The sequence below is a fragment of the Cucurbita pepo genome, chromosome LG17, assembly GCF_002806865.2.
Source record: "Cucurbita pepo subsp. pepo cultivar mu-cu-16 chromosome LG17, ASM280686v2, whole genome shotgun sequence".
Classification (NCBI taxonomy): domain Eukaryota; kingdom Viridiplantae; phylum Streptophyta; class Magnoliopsida; order Cucurbitales; family Cucurbitaceae; genus Cucurbita; species Cucurbita pepo.
In genome coordinates, this window is record NC_036654.1 from 5,661,735 (window position 1) to 5,673,708 (window position 11,974).

Consider the following 11,974-nt stretch of genomic DNA (forward strand, 5'->3'; position numbering starts at 1 on the left):
TTTTTTTTTTTTTTTTTTTTTTTTTTTTTTTTTTCCCTCTTCTGTTTGATGTTTGGTTGAAATTGTAAAATATTATACAGAGATAAAAAATGTTTGTACCAATAAATCCCAAAATTGGTGAACTCAAAGTAAATAAATAAACTTGGTATACTCAAATTCAATAGTTATATTAAGTTCGTTATGTTCTTATGTTCGAGATTTGATGAATGTAAATAGCATGTAATATCATACTAAGTTCTGTGGTAATGGCTCGTTTATTTTCATGAGGCACTATGGCGAGCGAGATTCAATCACACTATAACGACTTAGATCCACCACTACTTGATATTGTCCTCTTTGGACTTTCCCTTTCGGGCTTTCCCTCAAGACTTTAAAATGCGTTTGCTACGAGAAGGTTCTCACACCCTTATAAATGGTGGTTTGTTCTCCTCCCCAACCAATGTGGGACATCACAATCCACCCTCCTTCGGAGCCCAGCGTCTTCGCTGGCACTCTTTCCTTCCTCCAATCGATGTGGGACCGCCCCCAAATCCACCCTACCACACCACCTCGTGTCTACCCCCCTTTGGGGAACAACGAGAAGGTTGGCACATCGTCCGATGTCTGGCTCTGATACCATTTGTAACGACCCAGATCCACCGCTAGCAGATATTGTCATCTTTGGGCTTTCCCTTTCGAGCTTCCCCTAAAGGCTTTATAACGCGTCTTCTAGGGGAAGGTTTCCCCATCCTTATCAATGGTGGTTTGTTCTCCTCCCAGCCAATGTGGGACATCACACCCACCGACTAGATATAAATTATCACGAAGTAAAAAATCTTTAAGACGAAAGGCTTAGTAAAGTCAAATTGGTTGGAGAGAAATCATAGACGAAAACAAGGAATCCCATCAAGGAGAAATCATTCCCAGTTCTCGTGATCGAACACTAGCAAGTATTAAGTGAATATTTCGTACTTGAAATGATCTAACATTAATGCCCGAGTTTCCTTACAACATGCAATTAAACATTTTGAAATACCAAGACCATGGTCTATCTAGTTATCACGGAAAACAGAATGATTTATAATTACATTATTTTGGGATAAACTATTTATTTAACCTCGTCCTATCTCGTAATTTTTCTAACGTAAAAAACAAGATTACAAGCTCATATGGTGAAAAAGACTATTCTCTTTTCATTTCCAGCTACCTTCCAAACACAAAATTTGAATAAAATCCTCATCAAACAAACAAAGGTAAGCACTTCAAAATCAAACTTTGAAGTTTCCTATTCAAATAAGAGAAGGGAAAGGAAAAATGATAATGAACAAGAGCCTCAAACATTCCATCCAACAACCGTCCCGACCATTAAATGCTCAATATCTTGTACGTGTGGCTCAAGTTTACGTGTACGTGAAGCTCAAACTTTTAAGGTAAACAAGAAAAAAACAGCACAAAACATGGCCAAAGACAGTGATCTCATCTGTTTTCTGTGTATCAAACAAGCTTTTCTCCGCCTAGACTCAATTATGTGTTAATTTCCACATCTTTTATGTCCTTTACAAGTAATAACATTATTTTACAACAATAATGCATGATCAAGCTTGTAAAATAGGATGGATGCAGCAATGCAAATGATACAAGAAGGTATGTAAGGTACCTTCTTTGTTTCTATAACACGTTTGTGTTCAACGGGTATGGGGCTGCGTTATTAAGATTCGGGTCGTCCATCTTTTGACACACGTATATGAAGTGAGAATCCGGGTCTTCCATGATGAAGCTCGGTGATAGCAAGCCCTTGTCGGTTAGGGGCACTGGTTCTAGATATGATTTCTCTGGTGTGCTGCACCCTTCCGGCCTTTCAAATCCTGGCCTTGCTGTAGAAAGTAATGGATGAAAATAAGGGGATGATAAATGGGTATTTCCTAAGCTCTTTAATAACAGCGAGTGTGATGAACTATCTTGTAACATATGATTTTCAGTAGAATGAAATAAAAGTTGAGCAAGACTATACAAACTGCAGAAGCAAAGCGAATCGGTTTCGACATTATTGGCAATTGTCCAAAGCAACAATGCTCGTAAAAACTGGGTTCAACGTAATTATTCTAGTGAGAATATTATATCATGTGTGGGACGGGAAGACTCGAACCTAAAACCTTTTGCAGGAAGTAAGAGTTCCCGAGGTCTCATGTTAGCATATTCAACTTATTACGAATCAACTTGTTTCTTTATTTAACAAAGATGAATGCAAACATAATGCCACCGTGTACAGACTGGATGCAAGATCACATCCATGAAAAACATAACAAGGGAATCAGCGTTTGGGAAAGCAAAATTGGGCACAGCAGTAGTTCGAGAGTTTGAGAAGCTAAAACAGCACAGAGATCAAAAGGTTTGTGGTACCAGAGATCAAAAGAGGGAAGCAAAGACGTAAGATCCCATATCGGTTGGAGAGGAGAACGAAGCATTCTTTATAAAGGTGTGAAAACCTATCGCTAGCAGACACGTTTTAAAATCTTGAGGGGAAGTCTGAAAGGGAGAGCACAAAAAGGACAATATCTACTAGCGGTAGGCTTGGACCATTACAAGAGAACGTAGCAATCAAGTAATTTCCCACTTGCAAAAAAATGCTTTATTTTGTGTAATTGCATTCATACTTCATGATCAGAGCTTTCAACGGGTGTAATACTCAGGGAGTGAGGTCTTGTAAATCTAATATTAGACTACTATCTTAAGTGTCATCTAAGAAATTTTTTTAATCATTAGTTTTTCTTCATAGACGTGGACTGAAACAAAACCAAGAGAGAGCAAATAAACACCCAGAGAAGGCTGCACCAATTAGAGATCTGAAAATAAAAACAGGTCAATGAGACGAAAACGATGAACTCACGGATTATAAACAATGTTATCTTCCAATTGTATGATGATCGCATCAAATGGGGCATCCTTACTTTTGGATCGCCATACGTTATCTGCAAACGACCAAAATATATCGGTTAGTTTACTGCAAACAAAACACTAAAAAGTAAAAGCCAGAGATGAAAAATGGTTACCAATAAATAGACTCCTCCAGGTTTAAGAAGCCTACAGAAGAGACGAAAAAATTAGTAGAGCAATGTAAAACAGAAAGCGAATCAAAACAAGTCAATCAACCACATGATGTTCATAAAGTCCACAACCTACTCACTTCTCCCAGCATTTGAGCAGCACTAATCGGAGCATCAGTGCCACACTATGTACAAAAAATTAAAGAATTAGACTGGAGAAAACAGTGAATAACATGCATATGAAATATGGAAAGCTCACGTACCATCAATGAATCAAGTGTCCCTATTATCAAGAACCGAGCGGCCAGGAGTGAAGAGAAGTGGCACCGGCATTGAAAGATGAACACAGAAAACTTCAGTGATACAGATTGGAAATTTTGACGGTGTGTAGAATGAAGATCAAGAAGTTAAACCTTTATCGACGACAGCACCAAATTTCTCGTCTGGGAAAAAGCTCATGTCCTTGACATCCATTTGCATGTCTATATAGATATGTCAAGGAAACTTGCAGGAACTAGAAATTGAAGTGGAAAACTAAGAACCAATTGTATTTTAGCTAAAAGAGAATACAAGAACGACATTAGCGAGGACCATCTCTGTCTTATACTTTACCCATACCCAAGTATTTATGATTCAACTCTACCGAACGCAATTCGATCACACAAAAATATCGAGTGCTAATTTGAAAACAAAACAAACCATACATTATAATTGAACAAAGATGCAAGCCTGAAGAGGATACATTTCAACTGGGGGATGAACTGATACTTTCTTCTCATTATGTCAATTGCCACAGAAGAAATGTCAATATTCATTATGTCTTCATATCCATCCTTGATCATATCCTCTGACATAACTACAAGTACAAAAGATGTAAAAATCAATGTTCTATTATGTAACAACTCAAGCCCACCGCCAGTAGATATTGTCCACTTTGGCCCATTACATATCATCATCAGCCTCACGGTTTTAAAACGCGTTTGTTGGGGAGAGGTTTCCACACCCTTGTAAGGAATGCTTCGCTCCCCTCTCCAAGCACCTAATTTCACCGTATCATTTATCTATTTTGGCACACTTTCTTCTCAATTATGTAGATAAATCACCAGTAAGTATAGCATCTATCACTACCAAATTATTTACTGATACTTACATCTTAACATGTGTCATTGCGGAAATTTTTGCCAAAGATGACACAGTTTCAGAGACAATGAAGCTCAGAAATTCCAAATAAAGCTTAAAACCTCGATAACTATGAACTTGAACCTCCTCTCAGCTAGAACTTCTTGGCCTATTCTGCTCATGCTTTCGGCTCAAATTGATTCAAACCAAACAATAAGCTGCTTGAACATTCTCTAAATGCTAATTTACGTGAAAATTCAGAACCAGATTAAAGCCAAAAGAAAAAAGAAATGAATACTAAAACCGATTTGCTCGTGTTCTTAGTGACTACGAATTCTTAGCGAAACGTTTCCAAGATAGCTCCTCGATTCAAGTTCTTCATATGCTAGACCGTCTAAATCCATCAATCCAATAAACTAAAAAATCCACCAAACATCAATTTAGGACAAAGAAAAACCAAATGCATCGAAAATTCATTCCAATTCCAACTTCCAACACATCCTCGAGAACTATTCCAATCTGAAAAGAAAACGAAACTGGAAAAGGGAACGAAGGTGAAATTGGGGAAATTACCAGCATTACCACAGCCAACCATAAGGATGGAGGCGGAAGTGCTGATGAACTTGCGAACAAACGGGCGAAGAGCAGCATAACGCTGGTACCAATCAAAAGAACCAGCCTCCTGCAGATAACGAGCGTCCCAGTAGACAGCATCGCCGTAGTCGTAGGTGTTGCAGCTCGACACATCCCTGTACATGTCTACACCTACGGCCCCCTCCGCCGGCAAATTTCACCGTTGAAAGAAGACGATAGGAGCTTAAACACGCCGGCGGCGGTTGATTCGGCAGTTGTAAGGTGGGGCTGTGGAGAACTGGTATATAGAGAGAGAAAGAGAGAGAAGTGAGAGAGAGGAACAGGGAAGTCGGTTGAACGCTGGTCTGGATGGGATTTGGAGCGCGTGAAGAGTGGCGCGTGGAAAAAGCGCGCGAGTGGAGAAAGAGGCCCAGATGTAATTTTCACAATGAATATTCCAGAGAGTTCATGGTTTATAAAATATAGATTTATTTATTATTCTTTTAAAATATAAATATTCCGCGATAACGAAATATTTTTCTTTTTAAATAAATAAATAAATAAAATACCTAACTTTAACTCAATTTTAAATCCAAATTTTAATCTCGTGGAATATTAAACCAAAAATTTTATAAACTTGTCACATTTTTTATGGTATTTAAAATTATTAGTTGGGTTATATTTTTTTTTGAGTTTGTGTTTAGTGTTGAATTTTTTAAAAACAAAAAAATTTGGTTCAACTGGGTTGACATTTTTTTATGAGGTCAACCCGACCCATCTGACTAACGTGAAAACAGGGCTACAATCCAACTTTTGAACAAAAATTAAAAATATTTAATATTTATAATATGAAATTTAATTATTAATAGAATATAAATAATTAAAAAAAATAATACAACTCAACCCAATTAAGAAAAAAAAAAGAAAATTAACTAATATTTGTAATTAAAATTTAAAGTTATTCGGTAGTCATCTTTATGAGAATGACACATATTTTCCTTAAAAAATAAATAAAGAATGAAATTAAATTTGGTGGTTTAATTTTGGTTAGTAATCAATTGAGTTGGGTAGCGACAACAATTTTTTTTTTTTTTTTTTAATCGAAAAATTGATTTGTTGAACAAAAATAAATAAAATTGACCTAACCCATAATGAAATATTTGATTAAAATCAACATGGTATTTACTAAAAATGACTTTAACAACCTTATATTTATATTAAATGTAGAATTTTATTTTTTGTGATATTTTAAAATTAAAAAAAAGATATCGTGGATATATAAGTAATAGATACTATCTTCGGGCGTTCGGCATAATTTGGAGAAAAGAATAGTAATAATAATTTGTATGTATATATATATATTATGCTCAATAATAAAATATTAATAGAAATGTTGATAAAATGTGGATAAAGTGACAAAAATTAATTACTATTAAAAAAAATTAATTCATAAATTGGCATTTCTGTGTATTAAAACAATAATAACAAAATACTGTGACTAAGAAATTAAAATTAAAAAAAGAAACTAATAATATTTTAAGAGTGAATCTAAAAGGGCATATCTGGCAGACGGCTATTGGCCAGGAAATGCGTAAGGAGCTGAAGAGCTTCCTTTGGAGCATACAATGGAACCTCGTGGCCAGCACCTTTGATTGTCACAAACATTAGCCCTTCGTACTCGATCGTCCACCCACCAACCTATCAATAATCGAATATTACGTATACTCGTTCGTCACACACAATAAACGAAGGTAGTATATCGATATTTCTTTGTCAAATATTCAATATGATNACGGAATGTCTTGTCAAATATTCAATATGATTCCACAAGATCTAGTTTCGTTCAAGTAACGGATTCTAGCCAATTGAAAGGATCTTCTGATCAATCCAGAGATCATTTCGATTCCATTAGTAATGAGGATTCGGAATATCACACATTGATCAATCAAAGAGAGATTCAACAACTATAAGAAAGATCGATTCTTTGGGATCCTTCCTTTCTTCAAATGGAAGGAACAGAGATAGAATCAAACCGATTCTCTAAATGCTTTTCTGGATATTCCTCAATGTCCCAGCTATTCACGGAACGTGATAAAGCAGATGAATAATCATCCACTTCCGGAAGAAATCGAAGAATTTCTCGGGAATCCTACAAGACCCATTCGTTCTTTTTGTTTAATGGGTCGAAGATAATTTGAAAATTTGACGACCGGTTGTATACTAGATTGAAAGTGGTATTAAAGTCTAAACTTGTGATACATACAGATATGAGATTGACAAGAATAAGTGTCAGAATAAATCAGTATTAAATAAATAGATTAAAAGTAAGAATTCGAATTCAAATTCAAAAAAATAATGAGGTGTTGATATATTATTGAGGATTAATCGTAAAAAGTACCTGTTGGCTGCTAAACCAAGGAAACCAATCCTGTTTGATCTTTAAACCAAGTTTGTTCAAAGTATATCGAGTTGAGGTCACTGGAATTCTTCCATCAGTATCTCCACTACAGTTTCGAACACATTATCAATTAGAATATAAAGAAGAAAGTGGTATTAAAGTCTAAACTTGTGATACCTACAAATTTGACCAGACTAAGTGTCCGAATGAGTATATACCAGTATTAATTGATACGTATCATCTAAAAAGATTAAAAGTAAGAATTAAAATTAGAATATTGTAAAATGTTGAGGTTCTATTTTCTGAATCATGAGCCAAAGAAGCTTCAACCATCATATTGTTGGATGATAGAAGTCCCACATCGGCTAATTTAGGGAATAATCATGGGTTTATAAGTGAGAAATACTAACTCCATTGGTATGAGACCTTTTGGGGAAATTCAAAGCAAATCCATGAGAGCTTATGCTCAAAGTGGACAATATCATACTATTGTGGAGAGTCGTGTTCGTCTAACACCTATAGTCTAACTTGAGAGTCGTGTTCGTCTAACACCTATAGTCTAACTTGTGAGTTCCAATTGTTGGGAGGGTCGAGACATTTTGGGGAAGCTCAAAAGAGCTTATGCTCAAAGTGGACAATATCATACTATTGTGGAGAGTCGTGTTCGTCTAACACCTATAGTCTAACTTGAGAGTCGTGTTCGTCTAACACCTATAGTCTAACTTGTGAGTTCCAATTGTTGGGAGGGTCGAGACATTTTGGGGAAGCTCAAAAGAGCTTATGCTCAAAGTGGACAATATCATACTATTGTGGAGAGTCGTGTTCGTCTAACACCTATAGTCTAACTTGAGAGTCGTGTTCGTCTAACACCTATAGTCTAACTTGTGAGTTCCAATTGTTGGGAGGGTCGAGACATTTTGGGGAAGCTCAAAGCAAAACAAGTGGACAATATCATACGATTTTGGAGAATGATGACCAAAATACTTGAGTTCATAAGGTATGATATCATGGGATGGGATAGGAAGTTTGTTCAACCAAATAAACAAACAAAATCAATTCACATTCGAGTGGTTTTGAAGATTGGATTTACCTAAACACCCAAATGCGGAGGCCCCCGGCAACGAGCTTCTTGATTATGGGGAGGATTGAAGGTGGGGAATCCTTCCACAATGAAATTTGATCACTGAAAAAAGTGTTGAATCAACAATAAGCAACGCCAAATTGTGCAATTATTGAAATGGTTGTTGAATACGGTTACAGTACCTGCAAGGGGACCACGCATATGGAATTTTAGTGACATTGGCGTGCAAAGCCTTCTGAACATCCGCTCTGTTCATATATTTTACAGTGTAATCCGACGAACAAGGATCAGATCCCATCGGCTTCTTGTGCCATCCTTCCTGCAAAAAATCATCTCCAATCGCCAATCCGATATTCAGTTTCAACAGATCTGGACCACAAAAATCTATAAAATCGACCAGATTCAGAAACTCACATATTTCGTGAATATCATAGGCGCAACGCCGTCGATTTCCGGCTGCCGCTGCCACCTTCCTCCGCCGCCGCGGCTCAAATTCGTCCGCACGCAGACCGGAGAGTACAAACTGTACATGTTGACGATACTGTACACCCAGAAATAGGCATTGAGATATGGCCGGCAGGCGGCTGACGGAACCATACTTCTAAAATCGCAGTTATTCCTGATTTGTCCGTACAATTGATCGGAGATTATAGCGTGATTCCAAGCGAAATCGATCATTCCGCGCTGATCGGTTTCGTCGTCGAGCAAGGCGTTTCCGATCTGTAAATCGACGAACACCGTTAGGAGATGAAGACGTAATGAACGATTTTAAGCAATTTTACAGAGGCCGTAATGAATTACCATGAAGCCTTTGAAGTTTATTCGTTTTTCCTTGGAGATTTTCTTGTTCTCATCGAAAATGACCTCTGAAAGTTGCGGAACATAGTGGCCTGAGGAGGAAGAAGACGACGACGACGAACAGTTAATTACAGAGAGGAATTGGAATATGCGATCAAATTGAAGAAACAGAGAGATTCCGGTACCTGCATAGCTCTCGCCGGCGATGTAGAACTCATGGGACTTGAATTGGGGGAATCGCTCGAACCAGTTGAGTAGAAAGGCGTACGAATCCTTAGCTAACAATCAAAATTAAAAGAATAAAAAACTGTTTTATTTTTATTTTTATTTTTATTTTTATTTTTATTTTTATTTTTTATCTAAAATTTAACTGTAAATGTTATTATTATTATTATTATTTTAAATAAGGATATTTTAATTATTTTCTATAATTTAACATCTATTTTTATAATTAAGAAGACGAAATTATATATAAAAAAATTAAAATTATTAAATTAATGAATAAAATAGAAAATTCAATAATTCCTATAATAAAATCATATTTTAATTAATTTAAATAGAATAAATTGACCTAGATTATCTTAGTATTAGATTAAATTTTGATTTTTTTTTTAATTATAGGGATTTAATTGTAATTTAATAAATAAAAAAAAACGTCAAACACGACCAAATTTATACCTGTGATTGTGTCACCGAGGTCAGTGATGTCTTGACTAGTGTTGGTGTAGGAGAACCCAACTCCGACCGGTGACTCCAAGAACAATAGGTTTGCCGCTGAATCAAGTATTATCATCACGGTTAGAGCTATAGTAATTTTAGTGACGTGAAAAAAAATTAAAGGATTTAGCTTATTAAAATAAAAGGTAATTTTCATTAAAAAAAAAATGATAAAATTACCTGAGTTCCAAGTGTATGGGTTGAACTTGAGCTTTGGTTGGTCACCTTTCTGAGGAAAGAAAGGTCCCAACTCCTCGGCTGCCCCGTACGCCACTGATGAGCATCCGGGTCCTGTTTAATATTTTAAACATCAATTAATATTATTTAAACCCTAATAAAAATATCACTAAATAAAAAATAAAAAATAAAAAATATACCGTTAGTTTTGAATAAAAACCGTTAATATTTTGTTTAAAAAATACACTTCAAATTTTAAAAAATGCCCTGTATGAACGTTAGAAATTGTTAGACGAACACGACTCTCTACAATGGTATGATATTGTCTACTTTGAGTATAAGCTCTCGTGGCTCTGCTTTGGGCTTCTCCAAAAGGTCTCATTTAATGGAGAGAGTATTCTTTGTTTATAAACACATAATCATTCTGTAAATTAGCCGAAATAATGACAGTTTTGATCCATATATGGACAGTAAGAATTTTTTTGTAAAGGGTATTAATACTATTTTTAAAATTTTATAGGTATTTTTAAAATATAGTATTAATGATGACTGTATTTTTTAAACACCCTTAAAAGTTTATTATTATTATTATTTAAATAATCTAATAATATTTTCATCCAAAATTAAGGGTAAATAGTATTTTTTTTATAATAATTTTTAAAAGTTTAAATGTATTATTAAAACTTTATGGATATTTTTTTTATAGATAAAGTATAATTTTATTTAAATGTTAATATAATATTAAAACACGTGTAAAAAAAACATTACAAAATCGTATTTAAAAACTATAATGGACTCGATTAATATTTTTTATTGAATAAAATTAAAGAATATCTAAGTAGCCAAAAAAATAAAATAGTGACACTCTAGGGACCTCTCTGCAATTTAAAACAATTAGCATTCCTAAAAAAATTAATAAATGTAAAATATATTCCTAAAAAATTAAAACCTTGAATTTATTACCTAAATTATTATTGAATTAAAAAATAATATTTAATTTCAAATTTTTACCTCCATTGAGCCATAGAAGAAGAGGCTTTTGTTGCGGATTGTCAATGGCCTCAAAGAACCAATAAAACAATGCCCTTCCATGAGACTCATTGACCGTAACATACCCAGCGTAGTGCTCGAATTTCACCGGTGGCTGCCCGGGCAGCCCAACGACTCGATCCGCCTCCTGTCGGGCTAATACATGTGGACCGAGCCTATGTTTAGCACCAAATCCTTCTTTGAAATTTCCAAGAAGAAAGAATAGAAGAAGAAGATATGAAAAGTACGCCATTAAGAATCAAGAGACAGTCTCTTTGTCTCTGTCTTCGATCACGACCTCGACTGTAATTCTTTTTCTTTGTGGGCTCTGGTTTATATAGAGAGAATATGAAGAAGATAAGAAAACTCATTCTTATAAATCGTTAACGAGACTACAGATACTGTTAAGCTGTCTTCTAATACTTACCTTATTTTTCCGTTCCCTAATTATGAGTCCAGTGCAGCGGTAAGTGGCACAGTTATGTTTGTCTAAACTATGTTGTCTATGTTCATTGGGTTAGAATAAGTACTGCACAATCGCTGTCATGCTTCGTTGTGACATAGTTTCAAGGGTATTTAGGTCATTTTGGTTAGAGGATGAAAATTGATTTTATATTTATGCCTTATTAAGCTATATTTATAAAATTAAAAAATATATTCTTGGAAATTAGCTCAAAATAAAAGAAAATTTATTTCAAAATAATTGTAATTTTTTAAATTTTTTATAAAACAAATCCTAAGCTATTTTTAATTTTTAAATTAAAATATTATATAAAAATAACGTACAAATGAATGTTAAAATATATATATATATATATATATATATATAAGGAAATAATTAAATTTATTGTTTTTATATTTTTTTGGAAAAATATTTATTGAATTTAAAATCATATTCATGCATATTATCTTATAGTTTTAGAAATATTAATATATAATTACTATAAAATTTAAAGTTATAATTTTATTTTTATTGTCTCATAAATTAGGATAAAATTAGAGAATCTGAGTACGGAACGGTTACCATTCCTGTCTCTACTTTCAATCTCTACTCATGCA

General features: G+C 34.4%; 2 protein-coding genes across 2 annotated transcripts; both read right to left on the reverse strand.

Moving 5' to 3' along the window:
* Window positions 1–1,240: 1,240 nt before the first annotated feature.
* On the reverse strand, window positions 1,241–5,165 carry LOC111778258 (methyltransferase-like protein 13). The gene is made up of 8 exons (XM_023657968.1): window positions 4,716–5,165; window positions 3,766–3,879; window positions 3,437–3,505; window positions 3,287–3,306; window positions 3,156–3,208; window positions 3,030–3,060; window positions 2,867–2,948; window positions 1,241–1,853 (listed from the first exon to the last, which is right to left on the reverse strand). Exons 1-8 carry the CDS (start codon window positions 4,897–4,899, stop codon window positions 1,648–1,650), a joined length of 759 nt encoding a protein of 252 aa, XP_023513736.1. The 5' UTR covers window positions 4,900–5,165; the 3' UTR covers window positions 1,241–1,647.
* A 1,015-nt stretch (window positions 5,166–6,180) lies between these two features.
* Window positions 6,181–11,213, reverse strand: LOC111778257 (serine carboxypeptidase-like 34). The gene is made up of 10 exons (XM_023657966.1): window positions 10,898–11,213; window positions 9,890–10,000; window positions 9,671–9,766; window positions 9,178–9,270; window positions 8,996–9,084; window positions 8,609–8,914; window positions 8,377–8,513; window positions 8,204–8,296; window positions 7,114–7,219; window positions 6,181–6,413 (listed from the first exon to the last, which is right to left on the reverse strand). Exons 1-10 carry the CDS (start codon window positions 11,166–11,168, stop codon window positions 6,264–6,266), a joined length of 1,452 nt encoding a protein of 483 aa, XP_023513734.1. The 5' UTR covers window positions 11,169–11,213; the 3' UTR covers window positions 6,181–6,263.
* Between the last annotated feature and the right edge of the window lie 761 nt (window positions 11,214–11,974).